The 22,586-nt window shown below is 39.8% G+C and overlaps 1 protein-coding gene across 15 annotated transcripts in view; it reads right to left on the reverse strand.

The window, feature by feature from the left end:
• Positions 1-22,586, reverse strand: part of KMT2C (lysine methyltransferase 2C) — a 168,403-nt gene that overhangs the window by 25,637 nt on the left and 120,180 nt on the right. For 13 of the 15 annotated variants that reach the window (XM_073002867.2, XM_073002863.2, XM_078378508.1 and 10 more), the window contains 15 exons: positions 20,254-20,373; positions 18,569-18,699; positions 17,922-18,108; positions 17,104-17,202; positions 16,711-16,758; positions 14,446-14,583; positions 13,899-13,931; positions 13,692-13,814; positions 11,755-11,893; positions 9,952-10,166; positions 9,703-9,776; positions 8,798-8,980; positions 5,257-7,206; positions 3,437-3,738; positions 358-2,153 (listed from right to left, as the gene is read on the reverse strand). In XM_073002867.2, the coding sequence (XP_072858968.2) occupies positions 358-2,153; positions 3,437-3,738; positions 5,257-7,206; positions 8,798-8,980; positions 9,703-9,776; positions 9,952-10,166; positions 11,755-11,893; positions 13,692-13,814; positions 13,899-13,931; positions 14,446-14,583; positions 16,711-16,758; positions 17,104-17,202; positions 17,922-18,108; positions 18,569-18,699; positions 20,254-20,373 (5,538 nt within the window). The remainder of the gene's footprint in view (positions 1-357; positions 2,154-3,436; positions 3,739-5,256; positions 7,207-8,797; positions 8,981-9,702; positions 9,777-9,951; positions 10,167-11,754; positions 11,894-13,691; positions 13,815-13,898; positions 13,932-14,445; positions 14,584-16,710; positions 16,759-17,103; positions 17,203-17,921; positions 18,109-18,568; positions 18,700-20,253; positions 20,374-22,586) is intronic. The other 2 variants (XM_078378507.1, XM_073002866.2) reach the window with 1 other exon arrangement.

A 22,586-nucleotide genomic window follows, 5' to 3' on the forward strand; every position in this document is an offset into this window, starting at 1 on the left:
TCTTGATTTCCACTGATCTCCTCCCACCCTCAATGATTTTTACACAGCAAGAGACACAAGAAAGGAGGAAGGCAAACATCCAAATTAAAATGAAACTTGCAGATGTCCTCTCAACATGAATATCAGATGTGGGTAAGATCTACTTCAAGCATGCATCCACAATATTAAACTCTGCAAGTGAGGCTCTTGGATTCACTGGGAGAGACTGGGATTTTTTTGTCATCCCAACTAAGAATGATTCTGTAAAGGTGGGGGAAAAACTCTTCTTTCCATTCAGATTAGACAGTAACATGTCTGTCCTACCTAGCCCACTTCCCCCCTGCCAAAGTTTCCACATAAGGAAAATCACACACATACCAATGTTGGGGAAAAAAGGCTCTGAACGCTGGCGAATCATAGCTTGCATCTGTCGCTGCTGTTGCTGCTCCTGTCTTTCTTGATCCAAAAGGTCTTGTAGCAGAAGGGGCTGTTCCTCTAGCAGAAGAGGCCTCTCTCGGTTTTGCTGCTGGGCTAATGTTTGTGGAAGCATCATTTGTTGGGGACCTGGCATACCACCAGGACCAGGTCGATTTACAACAGGCACAACCGGATTGCCAGGCTGCCCTGTCCCAAAGCTATGACTGGCTGGCTGACCAGGGGCAAAGCCTGGATTGACGGTTGCCCCTTGAGAGAAGGGATGGCTCATTTGTGGAACTATGTTCACATTAGGTAATGTGTTTTCCATTGTTTGGCTAGCAGATGTCATTAAAGTTTGTGAAATACTTGAAATAGGATTTGCTTGTGCTGTCAGTAACGGGTGTGGTGGAGAGCTGAGTGGGCCAGGATCTGGGGTTTCTGAACTTTCATTAGACAGCAAACTTGTTAGAACCGGAGTGGATCCAGAGATCTTGCAAGAACTTGCTGTACTCTGAGCAGATGTGACAGATGGGCCCCGAACAGCATCTGGGCTAGATACAGCACCTTCCTCATTTATACCTGTTTTGTCTGCTAATTCCACATTACAAGGCAACACAGATTTTGCTTCTTTGTCATTTGACTCTGGTTTAGCTTCAAGGTGAGTATCTGAGGCTGCAGCACTTCGGTCACTTTTTTCTTTTTCCAAGTTACTTTCTTCTAATGCATTTGGAGACAACATTTCTGTTTTAATCTCATTGACTTCACCTGTTTTTTTTGGAGAAGAGGAATCTACAGGACTGGAAGCTTTGTCATCGTGATGGTTTTGTTGAGCATCTTCTGCCTTACCCTGAATATCATCTATGGGCACATTAAGATCCAGCTCCTCACTAAACATACCTTTCTTGTCACCCAAATCATGGTCTGGATCAGTGTAGGCAATTATGTCAAATTCTCCTGATCTCAAAAGATCATCTAGGTGGCGAGTTTCAAGATTATCTAATGTGTCCAATTCATCTCCTTTGCCATCTTCTGGGTCCAGATTTAAATTTTCAAGGTCCTCATCAGCTAAATCTTTAACTTCAACACCATCAAGGTCTTTGACATCCAAATCTTTCACAGAAGGATCATCAGGATCAAGCTTCTCTTCTAATACGTCAGAAGACTGTGTGGGAATTTCTAAGCCACTTTCTGCGTCAGCTGACGTTGTTGGCAAAGAATGTCCTGAAAAAGCATCATTCATTGATGGATTACTTAAGGAGCATATTAACACAGGCGGATGGTTTGGATTCACTGTTCCTTGTTGAGATGGTGGCAAATGCTCCAAACCTGTTGATGTAGGCAGTGGACTGTTTAGACTTTGAGAAGTACATCGCATGGGCTCTATGTGTCTTGGGCCTTGACAATCCTGTCTAGGTAAAAATCCTGTATGTTGCTGATGCTGGGAAACTGTGTTCATAACAGTGGTTGATGAAGAATTAAAAGGGAGTCTTGGCCTGCTTTCAGGTGCTCTATGACACAGCTCAATAAATGCCTGCCCCATAATGTTGTGCTGCTGAACCTGAATACCCTGTGGTGGGAAATGCTGGGAGAGTCCAATGGGATTAGCCATTTGTGGCTTGTTAGGTATTCTAGGCATATCTATAGACATGGATCTTCTGAGCTGTGATGGAATGCCGGCACGTTGCATTTGCTGTGGAGGACCAAGGAAACGTTCTTGACACGGAGGAGGTCTATGAGCACCACCAGGAAAACCAAATCTGGAAAAGAAAAGGGAGTGTCCAGTTTACTTGGATTTTGTATTGTGACATATTTATATATAAACCAAGGTTTTTTAGTACATCATATCTTTTTAATAAATTGAAGGATTGATTTCTTCACTGGGAAATTCAAATTTGGGCAGTCCTTGGCTAGAAACAGAATTCTGGATGTGTATGACTTCTGCATACACTGGCAAAGCTTTATTATATTCATATTTTTATACACTTTGGAATTTAAGTCAAAACAGTGTGGCTGTCTAAAACTGAGGCAACATAAATATTTGCTTTAAAAATAATTACTTGCAAATTACTAGTAAAAAAACCCAACTGATGTTTGAGATAAGTCATGTATAATTACCTGAAGATGAATATCAATGATTTGCTATAATACGTAAATACAATGTAGATCTGCAACTAAAATCTGTCTTTATACTACTCAGGGATACATTTCTAATTATTTATAAATCCTGGGGTCCTAAAGGCACAGCCACTCATGGGACCCCTTATGAAACTGAAGATTTCTGTTTGCCTCTTTATATGAGTAAGGAGACTAAACAGGATGATTTATTTAGCAACTAAAATGTCAAAAAATTTCCAGAAACAAGGGTCATACTTATGAGTGCAACTGTTCCTCCATGGCATTAAAAGTAAATGTCCACAGAGTTTGGTTGAGAGACTTTAAATATTCATTATTTATTTATTTATTTATTTATTTATTTATTTATTTATTTATTTGATTTTTACCCCGCCCCTCTAGACCATGTCTACTCGGGGCGGCTTACAAAATAAAACAAAACAGTATAAAAATATATAAAATCATAAAATTACAAATTTCAATTTAAAACAATTAATTTAAAAAAAGGATTACCAAGATGGAATAGCCAAAAGAAAAAATGTATACAATTATAATGCATGGTTGGTCCTGGTTCATTTTCTCACATTGAAAAGCAAATTTCAATTGCATGTACTTGACAAAAGGCAATAAATAAAATCCGAACTGACTGCCACTTTTAACAAACTTGACAGTACTGCATTTGAATCACTGTACAAGATAATATTTTAAATGGATATTTAATATGACTAATAATTATAAATTATTTTCAATCTTTCATCCAACTTGAGTCAAAATATTATAACTTTAACAGTCAACAACCCATATTTTGCCAATTTCCTGAATTACACTTAGAATACTGAAGGCATCTTGATAAAGAATTTCTATGTGTGATTTAGCTGACTTCATGTAAATGTGGCTTATTTTATGGTTAAATAATCAAGACTTATACCTAATTCCTTGAGGCCTCATTCCCATGCCACTCACATCTCCTGGAAATTGGGGTCTACTGAACTGTCCATCAACAGGAAAACCTGGGAACCTTAGTCCACCAGGGGGGACAATGGGTGACCGAATATTTCCAGGATAAGGAGGAGGAGGCCGGTTAAAAATCTGGTTCATATTTTCTTGCTGCCATGACTGAACAGGTGCTGCGTGAGATGCTCCAACAGGCTCTTGTGGCATTTTCTCTTGGCGGATAGCATTTTTCTTCTGTTGCTGCTGCTGCAGAATGATTTCACGTAATTTCTGCCGCTGACATGGAACAAAAAAAAATTAATCTTGTTAATGACAGCTTTGCTGTTATCTTAAGGAATGCATAGCTCCTAAATCAAATCCTCTCTTTAAAAAAGACTTTGAGTTATCAGTGTTTGTAGAATCAATGCAGACACAATTCAGTGGGAGAATTGTCCTTAACCAATCTCACTGCTTATCTGCTTTACTATGGTTATAGGAGATGCTAGTGATGATGTAACTATGATTAGAAATTCTATTTACTGGTATTTTGAATTGATTATGAACTGTGACTAGGTAGGAGGCTTGGCTGTCTTCCACTGTTGGTATTTTATATATTTTTACCCTGCTCTGTGTGTTTTCATTTGTTTGTCTTTGGTCATTCCTGCGACAAATGGGAGCATGTGCTTGCATACCGCTTATACTTGACAAGTCAAGATCCCCACCTTCTAAAACAGAGGACACATCCTCTTGTCTTATCAGAACAGAGCCTAATTTATTGGCCCTCCTCCATTTCACTACCACTTTCACACACCAATTCAGAAATTTCACAAATGTAACTGAAGGGGGTGGGTGGAAATCTACAAATTATCAGCATACAGTAATTGTGGCACCTCATTTCAAATCTGCATAGGGCTTCACTCAGCCATTTCTCACAGATATTAAAAAGCACAGGATGGACCTGTGGAGCATAGATACCATGAGCAAAACAGCAGTTATCTGGCACTAAGGTTTTGAATATTCTGCACTCCACATGTACAGAGAGAGAGAAACTACTGTAATGCTGGTCTTCCATTCTTATCATCTATCCAGAAGAATACAAGAACGGATCGAAATGAAGAAATGTTGAGAGCTGCCAAGAAGTGTTAGAAAAATGAAAAGAATCACTCTCCCTGTCTTTATTACAGGAATCATTATTTGTCAGGGTAACCAACATAGTTTTGCTACCGAAACCAGTCATGAAACCAGCTGAAATTAATCTAGACAACTGATCTCATCAAGGCATGAACAGCCACCAGCAAATCTTCTGAGCATCTTGTCCAAGAAAGGATGCTACAATTGAGTATTGTTATTTTTGTTACCATAGTTATTTGGGAGACCACATTTAAAGCAGCCTTCCTCGGACTTAAAGCATTGTTATCACTTGGAAGTTTGATTGTGAATTCATTGGAGAGAAGGAATAAGATTCCACAGCTCATCTGCAGTATTAAATGTACTGTAGTTGAAAAGAGGCCTATGGTTATGTTTATACCAACTTACACAGAAAACCCAGTTATTAAATGTAGTTAAGGACAAGGTATTGGGAACAGGAGAGTAACAGTACTACTACAGAGCATAATATCTTATCTTATTTTATTTATTTATTTATTTATTTATTGCATTTATATGCCGCCCATCTAGACATAGTCTACTACTTATAACAAGTTAGAAAATTATTTATTGAAATAAGCCACAGTATTTCTAAAAGCTCTTGACAGATTTCTTCAGCTAGGGCACCTCACATTTTTTTGCCAGCATGTATAACAATAAGAAACTCACCTGTCTTAGTTTCTCTGCATCAGCCTGAGACATTGTACTCTGAGTATTTGTTGTTCCTGGAGTTGGTGCTGGACCAGGGACTTGAGTGGTTTGGGGAAATGATTTTCCTTGCAAACCCATAGAAGAGTTCACAGGTGCACTAAAGTTCCCTTCTGATCCAGATCTTGGCTGTTCTGCAACATCATGGGGATGCTGAGCAGTTCCAAAAGTTTCTGGCTGAGGTCTTGGGGTCACCGGAGGTTGATCATAAGGGTCGCAAGGTGGAGCTGTTGAAGGATGGCTAAAAGAATCTGTCACAACGGGTCCTGTTAGTTTTGGGGGCTGAGAACATGGGTCTGATGGCCTTGCAAAAGTGCCAGATAAAGTCCTGCTCTGTGAGGTTTGTAGATAAGGATCCCGATTTGACATCAGTGCTGGTCTACTGTATGTTTCTGAAATCCCAGGCCTTGGGGTTGCTGGTGGTTGAGAATAAGGGTCATTACCAACAGGCCTTGGTGTTCCTGGAGGCTGGCTGTACGGATCAGAATGCCTTTGATTAGCGGAAACCTGAGCAAATAAGTCTGCTGTCTGTGCAGGTCTTGGTGTGGGTGGCTGATGTAGGTAGGGGTCAACTGTGGCAGGCCGAGGAGTACCTGGAGGTTGGGCATAAGGGTCTGTGACTGGACGAGGGGTCCCCGGGGGCTGGGCATAGGGGTCTGTGACTGGACGAGGGGTCCCCGGGGGCTGGGCATAGGGGTCTGTGACTGGACGAGGGGTCCCCGGGGGTTGGGCATAGGGGTCTGTGCCTGGATGAGGGGTCCCCGGGGGCTGGACATATGGATCCTGAGCAACTGCCCTTGGAACAGTTCCGGACTGAGAAAAAGAATCACTCTGATTTCGGATCACTCTTTGTGGATGGGCAAAAGACTCTTTTATTGCTGCGTGAGAAGTCAGAGGAGACTGACTGTATTGGTCATTGGGTGGATTGTGTGAAAAACTGTCCACTGGCCTTGGCGTCAAAACAGGCCGTTCATAGGGATCCACAGGTAGGCGTCTTGGTGTTGGTGGCATTTTTGCATAAGGATCTTGTGGTGACTGATTTGGGCGCATGGGTGTTTTAAATGGACCAGAATTCCCCTCAACACCAGGAGTGGGAGTCAATGGCATCCGTGCATATGAGTCAGGCAAGGACATCCGGGGTTTATGAAATGCATCTGTTCTAGGAGGTGGTTTAGCAAACGGTTCACTATTTGCCACCGTTGAAGAAGGTTTCCCTGGCTGTTCTGCAAGGAGGGATGATCTTGTTACCCCCAAAGGTTTGGAGAACTGTTCTGTTCCCATTACAGGCCTGGGGGTATCTGGAGGTTTTGCATAAGGGTCGTTGCTGGCTGGAGACAAAGAACACGAATCTCTGACTGGTGATGGCCGGCTTCCAGTGGATTCAGATACCTGAGCTGGCCTGGATATGGGTGATGGAGGTGGACAGATATCCACCGATGTCACTGTGTTTCTTCTGATAAAGTTTTGATTTTGGTTAACAGGTGGTGGTCTGGGAGTTCCCACCATTTTTGCATATGGATCAACCGGAGAAGGTGGTCTAGAGGAGGTGCAGGGTGAAAAGGTTTGTTGTGATGAAGCCTGACAATGTGTCTCTTGAACAGGCCCTCTGTTTGGTGTCACAGGTGGAGGGGGAGCTTGTGGCTTTAGGAACACATTGGAGGAAGTAGGAGGAGTCCCAGTTGACGGTTTCGAATACAATGACTGTTGAGCAGGGGACATATTCCCATTGCCAGTCTGAGGGGTCAAAGGACTTTGCATGCCACTACTTGGTGTGTCTGAACCTGACTGGCTCAAAAGCTGCTGTGACCCAAGTTGTTGTTGCAATTGTTGCTGCTGCTGCTCATTTTTCACTTGCTCAAGTTTCTGAGTGGCTTCAATTTTAGCTTGCTGCTTACTCTTTTGACGCATTTGCTGTTTTAGGAGAGGAAGAGAAAAGTTCTGTTACTCCCTTAGAGAAGATTAAAGAAAAACAACATTTTAAAGGGCACATTTAACAACATCCACATAGATATACACAATAAAGAGGCTGATGGCTTATACAAATGTATATATCTACATAGATATACACAATAAAGAGGCTGATGGCTTATACAAATATATACCCAGAATCTGGAAAGTATAATCCTCTGAAGATGAGAAAGTATATCTAAATATGAAGAAGCATCTTCTATAAAAGGAGGGCTGAGAGCTTCATTTAAGGCTATAAATATTACTTTTTATTTATTTATTTATTTATTTATTTGATTTTTACCCCGCCCCTCTAGACAACGTCTACCTGCAACAGAAGCTACTTTTAAAGCTTCCATTCAGGGGCTAAAACTCTGTTGCCACAAATTACTCTGTATAAGCCTGATGACACAAGCAGCAGTGGGGATTTTTCAGAAATCTGTCCTGTAATTGCTTTCATTATCAGGGAGCCATGGAAACTGTGGAATTCTTTAATTATCTAAAATCACTGCCATCAGTAAAGTCATCCCAGCAGCAATGATTTTTTTTATAATTAAAGACTCCCATTCCCATTCCATGGCTCTCACGGCTTCCCAACAATGAAAGGGATTACACAGAAGGGTAGCTACCTGTAACTGTGTTTCTTTGAGTGATTATTCTGTGCATTCTCACATCTGGGTTAGCATGCCTATGTGGTACATCCAGATGTGTGGATCACAAAAGAAACAAAATAGAAGTCACAAGTGTTTAATTTCCAAAAAATCACAGCTGCTGCTGACATCATCAGCCTCATGCAGTATTAATTACAGCAACAGAATTTTACCCAGAGTTTCTTACATCACACAGGCAAGAGTATTATTACAGTTGCTGGGTAAGTAAGCTTGCTGGGCATGCAACCTAAAAGGTGTATCTAGCTGGATTTAAATACCAAACTGAAGCATGAATTTTCTACTAGAAAACTTAAGCATCCCACAAATCCATCTCTTAATAGTTCAACGGCTCTCTGACACTTGGGTATCTTTAGCTATACACGTAGTACCTCACCAAGCAGGAGAAGTCTGAAGGGCCTTCAGGTATCTGCAGTGTTGGATTAAGAATTTGACATCACTGCTTCTCAAACTAAGTCATATCTCTACTTAGCAAAGTAAGAACTCTCAGTCACAGTGATAATGCTGGGTGGACATTGGATGGAATCCTCCCGGTGATTTACGCATGTAAGTGAAACTATGCAAGTGGTAGGGATGAGTTGCTACTAATTATTGAGATACTGGTCACATTACTGTTCACACAGCTGGACACTAGGAACCCAACTAGCATTTCAAGATGAATTTTGCTTGTGTATGTATAAATTGCAAATAGGATTCTATTTGCCATTATTAGGATCCTATACCCATTATTCTTTATTAGTTGTCTACATCTGCAGTACACAGAGCTTACACACTGAATTTGATAGTTTTCTGTCTCCTTTCCTGACAACTAGCTTTAATTAAGAACAGATATTTTTTTCTCAGCTGTACTCATCAGAAGTGGAGAACAAACACCAAATGCAACGTACCTGTCTAAATTTCCACTCTTGCTCATGCTCCGATTCTCTCTGCTTTAATGGGTCCTTGAAGAGCTCCGTGTCGATACGAGAACTTGGATCAATACTATCCTGTTGTTGCTGCCTCTTCATGGAATCATTAGACATCTGTACTTTGTTGATACGTAAGGCAGCTCTATTATCTCTTGCTTTTTGCTACACAAAAGATCAAACAAATGTAATTTGTCTTGCTTTCCACTAATAAATGCAAATGAAGCCCTTGATTATTACTGCCACAACATTTAATACAAATTATTTTTTACACAATAAAAAAATTAAAGGTCACACAAACCTATCGTGCTACTTGAGAATTACCAGTTTTAACACAACTATAACATAAGGTAAATTTATAGCTATCAATTCATATGGACAACGTAACAGCCAAAATTTTAAAATATCAAAATATTAGAAAAATAGGAACAACAGTCTGTGTTTTATGCTAAGAGCAAATTCTTCAAATCATTCAATGTCTGAATTTGCGAAATATATGAACTCAAAACTGAACTGCGTAAACACTGAAAAGAGGGAATAAAATCAGGAAATATGAAAACTGCTTTAGTAAGCAATAACAGGTCTTTTTAATCATTTAAAAAGACTTTTATGCACTCATTTCTAGCTACTGTTCTTGATTTTATTTCTCCGAATGATCAACACAAGCTATCTATCTATTAAACATTTGGTATGCAAAACAATAGTCACAAGAAAATAGATATACTCATTCAGTTCCCCAGAATGACTTAAAAAGTAAATTCAGGAAATCAGACAAGAAATGACTTTTTAAGACAAAATACACTTTTTATAATGTAAGTTATTTTAACTTACTTAACAGAAGCCAGTGAATTTTTAAAGGTTTAATTTAATACTCTAAAAATCATTACCACATATGGAGCTCGCTCTTGCGAACTTGCTTTTCTCCACAATTTAGCAATCTGCTTTACTCTTGTGGTCCAATCTGAAAATATGCAGAAAAAAGAAGCAATGTTTGTCATTTTCCAAAAATTAATAAGCAGTCTGTTATTTAGGAAGTACTACCTCCTTCAAGGTTAAGAAAATCTGAATTTTATGAGCTAAAATTAGTATCCAGCCAATCTGTAAAGCCAGATCTAATTCCACAATTCACATCATACCTGGGAATTCCTCCTTTAGATTTGGAAAATTGATGTTGGTGTACAAGACAGGCGCTACAGTGGCCATTTCCCCAAGCGCTTCTTCCTTCTCCCACTTCAGAGTGCTTCTCTGAGCATTAGACATGGTATCACCTTCACCTTCCAGTGGGGCAGTGGATGGGACCCAAGAACCAGAGGGATTGTTCATTGCAGCATTAAATGCTGTGTTTTTGTCTCTGCCAATGCAAAATAAAATTGGAGTATTCACTTCCGTATCCAGAATGAAATCACCTCAAAAGCTGCTTGCTTTGGTTTATCTATGGTATTGGGCAGCACGGGCCAAAAGGCTGGCTTGCATCTTCTGGCTATTATGGTACTCACCACCGGAGTTCTTCATCACAGCCATTTCTGTATCAATAACAAGAGCTGCAGTACCGCTCTGACATTTGAAAAAGTCATTTCTGCATTCTCATTTTGTGAGTCAATCAGTGCCACAGGAAACTCCTGGAGTCTCATTAATTCGAAACAAGGGATACACTCCCACGTCACCAAATGTCTGAAGCGTATTCTCTTGGTGGACTGTGGTAGCAAACAGCCCTCGACCTACAACAGTTACTCAATCCTGTTTTGCTGTCTGACTGGAAATGACGTTTAGAGAACCAAAATACATTACCTGAATTCAGCAAAGCTGGAATGCTATGTATTAAACACAGAACAATATTGCAGCGCAGTTTGTGATGTATTTAAAGTAAAGGTAAAGGTTCCCCTTGACATTTTTAGTCCAGTCGAGTCCGACTCTAAGGGGCGGCGCTCATCCCGCTTTCCAAGCCACAGAGCTAGCGCCTGTTTGAAGACAGCTTCCGTTGTCACGTGGCCAGCGTGACTAAGGAATGCCGTTTTACCTTCCCACCAAGATGGTACCTATTTATCTACTCACATTTACATGTTTTCGAACTACTAGGTTGGCGAGGAGTTGGGACAAAGCGACGGGGGCTCACTCTGTTGCGTGGATTCGATCTTACGATTGCTGGTCTTCTGACCCTGCAGCACAGGCTTCTGCGGTTTAGCCCACAGTGCCACCGCATCCTAAACCTTAAATGAATCGTCTTCCACAGAACTCACTGGACTCTGCTCGAAGTGATGGCCCGCACAGCAGTTTTCTGGGGTTGTGTATTTTTAGAGGATACCTATAAGGCAGCTACCTGGACTTCTCCTTGAAACTCTTCAAAGGATTGCAAAATGGTTTTGCAAAGAGTGCTATGACAATTATTGGCCCACTGAGTTCCTCCAAAAGTTCTTGCTGTTGTTCTACAGCCTGCAGAATGCATTCCCAAGGATGCCTTCCCAAATATACAGGATGAAGGGAGGTTCAGTTACAGTGAGTTCTTGTCTTCTTTATCTTCTGGATGGCATTTCACCCACCCAGTTATTTCAACGGCCTTAGGCTTTTACTGTCTTGCACACGAAACTATGAGTCAGCATGTTATGAGCTTATTTGTCCCAATTTTTTCATACTGTTATTGTTATACTTTGGGGTAGGATAAATTGGAAAAAAATTCTCTGTCTTGCAATACTGTATCTTTCTGCACAGCAGATGCCTCTCTTTTCTTGACAATCAGCTGTCAGAGGTTGAGGAGTATTTCAGCATAATGTGGTTGTCTTGCTTTTTTCTAATCTTGTCTGGGAAAGCTATGTGGTTCCTTCCTTGAGTAAGAATCGGATCTGACTGAACCCTGCCTGTCATTGTCCTAACTTGAAGGTACAGAAACCCTCCAGATGGCACAGGAAAATCAGCATAGCAGGTTGAATATCCATTTAAATTACCTGATGTCTGTGTACGATGGCTGTGATATAGCAGAAAAACTGCCTAATCCACCTCCAGGAACCAAAGACGTATGAGGAAGATGTGGGTTTGGTCCAATCAGGCCATTCAAAAGTGGGACTCTTGAAAAGACATTTTCCTCTTTTTTTAAAAAAAGGTAAAAATAAAGTGTTAAACAGGACTAGTTCTCCAAGGCGAATTTCTACTAACATATTTGAAAAAAAGAATAGCAGGACATAGCACCTATATAGAGCTTTAGAGCCTTTCACATTCATCAGTCAATAACTCTCTGGTTAATTATTCTGCAGCACTGAATCCAGGTCTCCTGAGATCTAATCCAACACTCTATTTATTATATTGGAATAAGTTCCATACTATAAAACAATATCATATCTAGAATGGTTAAGTATTTATTTTGACACAACCACATAAATTATTCTAGGGGAAATGCCTTGTGATCCTAATACAGAAACATTTATTTTGCAATAGCACATAACAACTGTAAAATCCCTTTCTCTGCTCAGAAAAACTCTGGCTAAAATCTGGTTGCTTCATTTAGTAAGTAAGGACTGAAGTAGGCCCACTGAATCAGTGGAACTTGTGGAGCTGTCTCACCAAACTTCCACTGACTCAATGGACTGGTTACAACTCACTATGCTAAGCGACGGGATTTCAGCCTATGAAACTGCTTACGCAATTTGGAAGCCATGCAAAAGCCCACAGCATGATGGACATAGTGTTACAGCTTGAATTTAATCAAGAAACTCTAAAGTCCCCATAAGATTGCTCCATATCCTACCTGTTAAGCTCATGGAGTGTAATGGTTAGAGTGTTGGACTAGAATTTAGGAGAACAAAGTTAAAACTCACTTAGCTTTAGCCATGAAATTCATTGGTGACCTCAGGACAGTCACACACTTTTAGCCTAAGCTAACTCACAAGGTTCTCGTAAAGATAATGCGTAATGTATCAAATATATCCCCCTGAGCTCACTGGAAGAAAGGTGGGATTCAAACATAAGCCATGCGCAGTCTGTAAATAATGAGCCAAGACTGGGGTAACTTGTTTTGTTTTGGCGGCCAGTGGCAGATGGGACTGGCTTGAATTCACACTTGCTCTCTTTCTGCCTATGACTGCCACTCCCATCCATCATTTCGTTCATCTCTCCAGCCCCACCATTTATTACTCTATCTGTCAATGCCCCAAACTAATCCATTCATCCAATCGACCACCACCCATCGACAGAAAGCCATCACATCCTGGGGTCAGCAGGGATAGATCTGCAGCTCACTCAGCTTTCATGCTGACTGGGGTGGGAAGGAAAAGGCTTGTCCCTCTCCAGCCAACATGATAGTAGAGTACGTTGCTAAACCTGTTAACACCCTGCCCTTCCTAGCCAATCCTCCAGCATCTCTGCATCCTTCTTGTAAGCAGCATGCACTATAACACTCCATAAAGGTGTCTTCAAAGACTTATTTCCATCTCAGAGGATGAAAGGAGGGTGGGACCAAGGAAGAGAAACTGGGCATCTGGGAGAGACTAGATCTGAGTACATGGCAAGCTGCCTCCAGCCTCTAGACCACCAGTTTCCTAGCCCTACACCCTTAGGCAATGGCAGTCAGTCAGCCCATGACTTTTGCTCCTGTTAGAGCCAAGTAGCCACTCAATTCCAGACACTTTCAATATAAACAAAGGAGACTCTATTTCCTAAGCCTTTGGGGTCATTATAATCTTCATTTCTTCAGAGAAACAGGCAAGTGAAACATGTACCCTTATTGAAAAATTGTTCAGTTGCTAAAAATAGTTAACAATAAAAGGCAATAGCTGGTTAACATCTGATTCTCACGAAATGAGATGAAAATACCTGACCTAGGCCCATGTTGATGCCATTTGCCATATCATTATATCTGCAAAAAAAAATATTAAAACGAAAACCATACCTTGATTGTGTAAGTGCATTAATGGTGGTGGGGGTGGTGGGGGTTGTGGCAAAGGAGTTGACTGAGTAGTTGCAGGACTCAGCACGGCAGTAAAAAGGTCTTCAACATCCTTTCCTCCAAGCTCTGTAAAACACTAAATGTGAGTATACAGAAATGGTTGCATATAACAAGCCTCCTAAAAGGATATTATAAAGCAAGTGAACATACCTGGAATCTTGTACAGTTTATCAAGAATTGCACCTGGACAAAGTAAGAAGAACATGAATATTAGCCCTTATCATTCAGCCTATTTACATTACATTTACTGTGAAAGTCTGACCTCTTAACTTCAAGCACAAAACATATCTAAAAACACAATCAGGCTTCTGTATTTTAAAATAATACATTCTTTACAACAGGGGTCCCCAACCCCCAGTCCACGGCCCGCTACCGGTCCGTGGCCTTCACAGGACCAGGCCGCGGAGACAGATCTCCCAGCCCCCCCTGCACACACTCCCCCCGCACGCCCATGTGCATGCACGGCCCGCCCACCCACACTGCTGCCCTATCCACCTGCACATGGACACGACCGTGCCCCGCTCACACTCACCCATACATGCGTGTGAGCGCACCATGCCCACCATGAGCATGCCACACCCATCCACGAGCGGGGGTCTGCCCCCCACGCATGGAACCCACCCCCCAACCAGTCCACGGTTTAGAAAAGGTTGGGGACCACTGCTTTACAAGGCAACAACTAAAGGTAGCTATTTACCGTCGGTGACCATCTGGTCTAGTTCGGGGCTCAGGATTCCATCTAACTGCTCTTCGCTAAGTGGCCGTGAATTCTGGCTGACACTTTGCAGCGGCAGAGAAGAGGGATCATCAGAAATTGCTCCAAGATCTAGACCCGCTGAAGAAAAAGAATGACTTTCATTAAAAGGTTTTGAATACTTTGAGATCAATAAAATGCTTAGACCAAAATCTCGAAGCACAATTTTCCAGAGCGTATCTAACAAACAGTTCCTCGTTTTACCCTTTTAAAGAAATAAAGCATGATGGAACCCGAATGTCCCTCAAGATGAACTTGAAGTGTAATCTTCTCCTCAGCCTCCAAGCATTAAATCTCAGTATAAATTTAAAAAACTGAAGGATTTTAAAAATAAAGGATGTCTTCAGAATGTCTATCAGGATATTTTAAAGCTAGAGAATCAAACAAGCAAGCAGGAGCTACCTTATGGAGACTGTTAAACCATCTCTTATTTCCAACTTACAGCTGCTTTCTCTGTTCTATAATATCTGTAATATTTTATAAGTGTAATAATTGTCCACCTTGACAGACACTGACTGCTTTCCCATAGATAACTCTTAGTATTTCTGTGATGGCTAAAGTCTCCCTGGCTTACAGGTTACCCCCTCTGGCTAGGGCCTGCAACTTCAGGGAACAAACATCTCGATAGTCCCATTTCTGTGTTACAGAAGCATCCTCAATTTGTCTGTTATTTGCATTTTCATCTGCCACCACAAAGACCACAATGTTTGCACTCTTTGCATGTGAAGAAGTGGATTTTTCTCCACAAAACCTCAAAATGAACATCAATCTGTTAGACTTTGAAGTGCCATAATTATTTTGCCCCCCCCCTTCCTTTTCCCTGCCTTTAATGTTGCCAACATATCTCTGGAGTGCTTACAGTCGCAAAATATTCAATAATTAAAAAAAATGACCTAGATATCCTATGTAACATTTGATATTACATTTTATAATTTTATACATCCTTCTCAGCTAGTAGGTTCCTTTTAAGCCAGGAAATTTTACTTCTGAGTAGACATGTATAGAATTGCACAATTTGATGATTTAGCAGATCTAATCCACTAGGTCAGGAAGACAGTCTCTGCGACCACAAGACCCTATAAACTACCACATTTTCCAGTGAAGGGAATTTGCTGAGAATAAATAGGATATGGTAGTGTGTTATTCTTTGGTGTTTCAACCCACCATTGGCCGTGGATCTGTTTAGATCCACTCACACATTATAATATGTTAGGGATTCCTGGGATCTGACTTACGAGGATGAGAGCATGGCTGGTGCAGGCTGCCTAATAAGCCCCCAACTAAAGTGCCTAAACAGACCATGGATCTCTGCGGTTTGTTTGTTGTGCAATTTATGGAGTCAGTTCTATAGTTTATTTTCCTTGCAACAGGTCAGAGAAGTAACTCTAAGAAAAACTGGATTATTTCTGTGGCTTGTCAGGCAGGAGAGAGGCAAGACACACAGCCAGTTCCTGTAGGGATTGCATGCCACAAAACCTGTAAACAAAGAAATACTCTCATGGCAAATGGGAGCCTCCTCGCTCATCTGGACTCGTATCACTTTGTCGCCAATTTCATTTGCTTGGGAAAGCTAAGCAGGGTGGGGTGTGACTAGAATTTGTATAAGGAGATCATCCAGGTAGGGTTAGGAAATCATCCCATCTGAACCCCTGGAGAGCTGGTGCCTGTTAGACTATTGGTCCTGCTAGCCTAATCATCTGAGCTGAAAATGAGGACCCTAAACCATATTAAAAAACCAAACAAGATTAATTTTCCAGGGCCAAATTAAAAACAAAACACATTTAAAAATTTACAACAAAGTAACATAAGAAGTGCAAGTCTACCAATGTGACAGAAGGAGATGTAAGGCTTTCCATAACACACTTAAATAGTACAGAAGGAAGGAAACGGGTTACTGAGCACTGCAAAATGCAAACACAAGTGTGCACACGCACGCACGCACACACACATACCCAGGACATAGTTATGCACAATAATTAAAATTAAATTTATCAAAATCTACTAGGTGCACTGCACAAGCAGTAACATTACACAAGACTATGTACACAAAGATAGTGAAAATGAATTAGCATTTTAGTGACATGGTGGAAGAGTCAGGGCATTTTACATATAAGTATGTAAGTAAATAAATAAATAAGCAAGCAAGTTGAAACCACTAGGAAAGAAGACTACTTCTAACCACGGATCACCCACTGTATATATCCTTACCAAAAGGGGAGGATGAGTTCTCAACCTGGAAAGTGCATAAATCAAGACCTACAGGATCCAAACCAGATAAAATGGATGATTATAACAAGAAGTGGGAGGGAGAAGTGAAGAAAGCAAGAGAGAACAAAAAAGTGCATAACGCTGCATGCTGGAACAGTATATGAATATGACAGGCATCAACAGATTTTAAGATGTTGTCCCCATATCAATAAAGCAAAGTGGATAGTAAAATAAAGCACAGATGTATTGATCAAAAAGAGAGGAATTTTTCTTTGCTGAGGTATATGTAAGACATAACACATATAAATTACTAGTTTCATACATCTCTGAAGATAAAGAATGAATTTACAAATAATGACAAATTTATCAAAATCAACAAGAATCAGCATATACCTGAATGATCCCCAGATTTTACTAAATCATCAGAAAGAATTCCAAGAATATCATCACCGTTGTTCAGCATTAGAGCAGCTATTGGGTCATCAGAGATCCCTACAGAAAAACAATATTTTTCACTAAATTATTATAGCATAATTTGACATCAGAAAAAAAGCAATATTCAAAGACCAACAGCAGAGCTTTGTCGTTGACTTTAAGGCGACTATTCTTAAAAACAACAACAAAGGAAAAACTGAAGAGCAACATGAAACTGCTGAACTACATTCTTGTCAATTTGTTCAAGAATTATTGGCTATGCTTTGAACAATATGATTAGATCAGCAGCATATATGTGTCACTATTAACCACAGAAATGAATGTTGCCAGGGAATTTGAAGCCATGGAGAGAAAAAAGGAAAACAACAAAACAAAACTCCCCCACCCAGAAAATCAGATTTGTGGGGGGGAAATGAGAAATACAAAATACTTAATTTGTTGCAGTCTATAAAAATTGAAAGCCACTTTAGTACTTCAGGGATATGAAAAATATTCATTTACTCAATCTTTGCATTTCTTTGACAAACAGCAATCAAGGCAATAAATAATAAATTACAAACAAGAGTAGAATTAAAACAATAAAACATACTATATCCAAATAAACAGCAGTTCACAAAGAGAGATTAGATATGGATATGAAAAGGCAGCATGGTAATGAGGCCTCTTCCACCAGCACTTTATCAATCCTTCCAAAATTCTTGCTTTCAACACCCTCAACCAGCCTACCACTACTTTCACAGCTCATGAAGCACAAGAAAAGATGTTGACATATGTACCTTGAGTCCCAGACTTTAATGGAGCTGGAGTGGAAGTTGAACTAAGAAGCGGATCTGAAGACGGATCTAAAAAGCTTGTGCTCAAATTTGCTTTGCATGAAATGTTAAGGCTTTCTTCACATAAATTATCCAGATTTGATTTATTTTGTCTACTGGTATCTAGAAGGTCTTTTCCAAAGAAGGCTTCCTGCAATCAAAAAAACACAAGACATTCTTCATGTTATGAGAAATCCTTTGCAGTCTGCAAGGCTCCTCCTCATTGAGTACTGGAACATAAATCCAAACATGTTCATCAGTTTATCAGTAATCCTCACTAAATGGAATATATTCTCTTCTTCATTTGTTGTAAAATGTCTATTGCTAAATCAAATTTACTACCTCTACTTCTGACCCAAAGGCTAGGATCCAAAGTGACTGAAACAAATGTCTTTTAATATTTAACTTATTGTGTTTTTAATTGTGTGGATTTTAATGCTGTGAGCCGCCTTGGATCCCTTGTAGGGAGAAATGTGGCATGCAAATAAAACAACAACAACAACAACAACTACTACTACTACTACTACCAACAACAACAACAACAACAACAACAACAACAAAAGTTTATTTAGTGTATGCAGATAACATATCATACATAGCAGTGACTATACCTGCAAGTATACTGGGAAGATTTCTTCAAGCTTATTTTTCTTTTTCCTGTAGCGTTTCTTGATTTTTTCTGTATTTTCAGAAACAGGAGTAGTTTCATCAGCTGGTGTATCTGGAAGTTGTTCACTCCAACCTAAAAAAAATGAACATTCTGTACATTATACTCCTACTATGGTCTTCATTTGAGGTACACTGAAAAGCACTTAATGTTGAATTAGCATATGCTTGTTTCCTCATTTACAAGTATAATAATCATAAAACTTAAGATAATACACAACTGCAGAAACAAAACAATCTGGTGAATAATACATGATGTTCTCTTAAAATCTACAGATTGATTGATTGATTAAACTTGTATACAGCACTGATTAGTGATAAATATTACTCTAGGCAGTTTATCACTAATATTAATGGTATGTAAACAAAATTAAAACAAAACCATGTTCTTATATTACTTGCAAAAATTATCCCAAAGAGCTACATTCAAGGAAGCTCTTTCCCCCCACTTGAGATGAATGTCCTATATTGCACACTTACATATGTAACATTCGGTAAAAAGGCTTTGCTCTCATTAGTGACAGATGTTATTGTTAAAAGAATAACATTTGTTGGTAAATTGAATTCCTTATATGGGCACATCACTTAGATGTTTTAGAGCCTCATCAATTCTAACTGTATGAACTCATTTTGATTAACTGGGTTATTACTTGTTTCTCACCAAGCAGTGTTAAAGAGTGAAAAGTACTATTCAATGAGTGAAATAATCTTAATGTATTTAGCACTTTCTCTGGTGTTAAGGAAATGTCTCCAGGGCATTAGACAGAAGATATTTTGTTTCCCCCCCTCTCTTTAAAGGGAAAGAAGGAGGGCCAAATAGGGTTTCTGGAGGAGTGCGGTGGTCATAGTGAGAATATAAACTATGCTAATTGATTTAAATCAAGTCCATCCTGAAGCAGATATTAAACAATGTGAACTTGACACAGTCAACCAAGTTAGTGGAAGAAGGAAAAATAACATCATACACAATGCTTCAAATTCAATATATGTTTATCTAAGTATGGAAGTGAGGCAGCTACTACAATGTGCAAAACTGGATCAGGTGACTTGGCAAGTACAAAACTTTCAAAACAATGCTTCAGGAATTACTCTTTATAAATGAATAACAATATTGAAAATACTGATGGAGGTAAACAGTAGCTAGTTCAATAAAGTGACATTATAATAAACTTTGTCAAGTTTCTTATATTCCTATATTGCAGTACATTTTGAGACAGTGAAAAACAAATATAAGACTGAATTTTGCATTAAATTAAGTCTGCAGTACTTCAGAGTCCCCTGGACTGCAAGGAGAACAAACCTATCAATTCTTAAGGAAATCAACCCTGAGTGCTCACTGGAAGGACAGATCCTGAAGCGGAGGCTCCAATACTTTGGCCATCTGATGAGAAGACTTCCTGGAAAAGACCCTGATGTTGGGAAAGTATGAAGGCAAGAGGAAAAGGGGATGGCAGAGGACGAGATGGTTGGACAGTGTCACTGAAGTGACCAACATGAATTTGACCAAACTCTGGGAGGCAGTGGAAGACAGGAGGGCCTGGCGTGCTCTGGTCCATGGGGTCACGAAGAGTCGGACATGACTTAACGACTAAACAACAACAACTGCAGTACTTAATTAACTTCATCTTACTTTCTTCTCTGCTGGGAATCTGCTCAGACACAGAACCAGAAGAATCTTTCCTGGAAAGAGATCGTTTTGTCTTTCCCTGTCCAGTACGACTCCGCTGCCGAACCATGAATCCACCAATGCCTGTAAAAATATATCCACTTATTTATTATACAGCTTAAAGTTACTCGAGTTGAGAGAAACAAGCTGAAACTTTAGACACTTTGTAGGTAAATCACCACTCAAATACAAAAACCTGGTGGGGGAATTTTAAATATTGAAATGGATGAGGGTATACATACAGTATGACATGCAACTGTAAGGAACTGTGAGTTATTAAAACAATGATGCATCAGCGACACATGTATAATACCGAGTGCCTATGATTTGTAATATTTTATGTATCTATTTCTGGCATGTCATGTAAATGTTTCTAAAAGTCAGGATCTGGAAAAAAGAACTACCCTTATTCTTTCACACAAGGAAATCTTGAATGCTTCATGGCTGACTATTATAGAAATATGACAGCTTTATTCTGGTGAGCTACTGCCACATATTTTGGAGAACCTTGGACCTAAGGTTAGGTCAGACAGAAGTATCAGACACAGGCACTGATGTCCATTGAAAGTTAAATGGAGATAACAATTACAGTATTTATTTATTTACTTATTTATTTAGTTTATTACATTTATGGCTCACCTTTCCACTAAGAAATAGTGTTCAAAGTGGCTTACAAACTTTTTAAAAGAATAAAAACAGATAAACCCACATTTACTTTTTAAAAAAGTAATAAAATTATATAAACCTTCCCCATCATAAAACTATTAATTCACACAAAATGCATTAAAAACAATTAAAATCAAAGGATTCAGCTAAAACAATACCAAGGCAGGCTAAACAGCTGGCTTGATAGTGGTTTAGATATCTGGCTATGGAGCCAAAATTCTCAGAGTGGTTAACATAAAAAAATAGGAAAATAACAACTTCAATTCACAATAAAAGCAAAGACTGGGGGAAAGGTTTAGGAAAAAGCAACTTGCTGACTAGATAGCTCAAGAGTTAGGTATATGGCTAAGGAAATAGAGGTTGAGAGTTCAATTCCCCACTGTGCCTCCTCTACAAGTAGAGCCAGCCTGTGTGGTCCTGAGCAAGCTGCACAGGTCCCAAGATGCCTCAAGAAGAATGGTAAACCACTTCTGAGTGGTCCCTATCTGGAAAACCCTGAAAAAGAGTCACCATAAATGAGAATTGACTTGGTGGCACATGATTATTATTAAACTGCATATGCCAGTCTACAAATATGTTCCTGCTACAGTACCTTCTTAAAATCAGTTCAGAGGTGGAACAGTTAACAATTTAGATGAGAGTGCATTCTATAGTTTGGGGGGTGACACAAGAAAATGACCTCTCCTGCATGCACCCTTGTTAGAAAGGGGTTCTGTGACTGCTGGTATTTTAAGAGGTCCTCTTCTGAAGAGATTAGAGTCTGGACAGGCTCATAACAAGATGAGCAGTTCCTCAGATAGACAGGCCCCAAGTGATTCCAGGCTTTCAGGGTTAAAACCAAAAACCTTGAATTGGGCCTGGTAAAGAAATTGCAAGCAGTGCAGGTCTTTCAGTACGGAGATCATATGATCACAACACCATGAACTACTTAGCAGCCTACCTGCTCCAAAATGTAATGGTTGAAAATCCCAGCACTTCTTTAAGGGCAGAGCCATGCAGAGCACATAGCAATAGTTAAATATCATATAACTAAGTGGTGGATGACTGCTGTAAAGGAGGTCAGTTCAAGAAAGATCAGAGTTGGTGCATTAAGAGGAGTTATGCAAAAGGATGTCTTATCTACACTGCCACCTAGGAGTCCAGCAACAGTGCTAAGTCAAGGAGCACTTCCAGACTACAAATCTGGCCTCTCGGGGGGGAAAACAACTCCTTCTAGAACAGGTTGACCTCCAGTTCCTGAGTCGGACTTATTGACCAGTAACACCTGTATAAGACTGATACAAATGGTGTGCTGGGTAGATTTGACAGCTTTCATGTAATGAGGATTCTTTGCCAAGTAACAGTTGGGACATTTCAGATCTAATGTGACCTTCATTTCTATAATCTTGTTTCCCAGATGTAAAGAAAAAGGAAAACATTCTTATCAAGCAAGATGAAAGAGCTCCTAATGGGGACACCTGGGTAGAGCACTGATAACTAACAGGTTTTAGGAAAACCAGGTGCTCATAAACTTGCTCATGTGAGAACAGGAAAAATGTAGTGATGAACCTAGCAAACTATAGCTGAGATAATCCAGCTTTGAACAAAACTCTGGATGAGGTCTTCTCCTTTTAACACCGTAGGAACTTTCA

Source organism: Pogona vitticeps, chromosome 6, assembly GCF_051106095.1.
Source record: "Pogona vitticeps strain Pit_001003342236 chromosome 6, PviZW2.1, whole genome shotgun sequence".
NCBI lineage: Eukaryota > Metazoa > Chordata > Lepidosauria > Squamata > Agamidae > Pogona > Pogona vitticeps.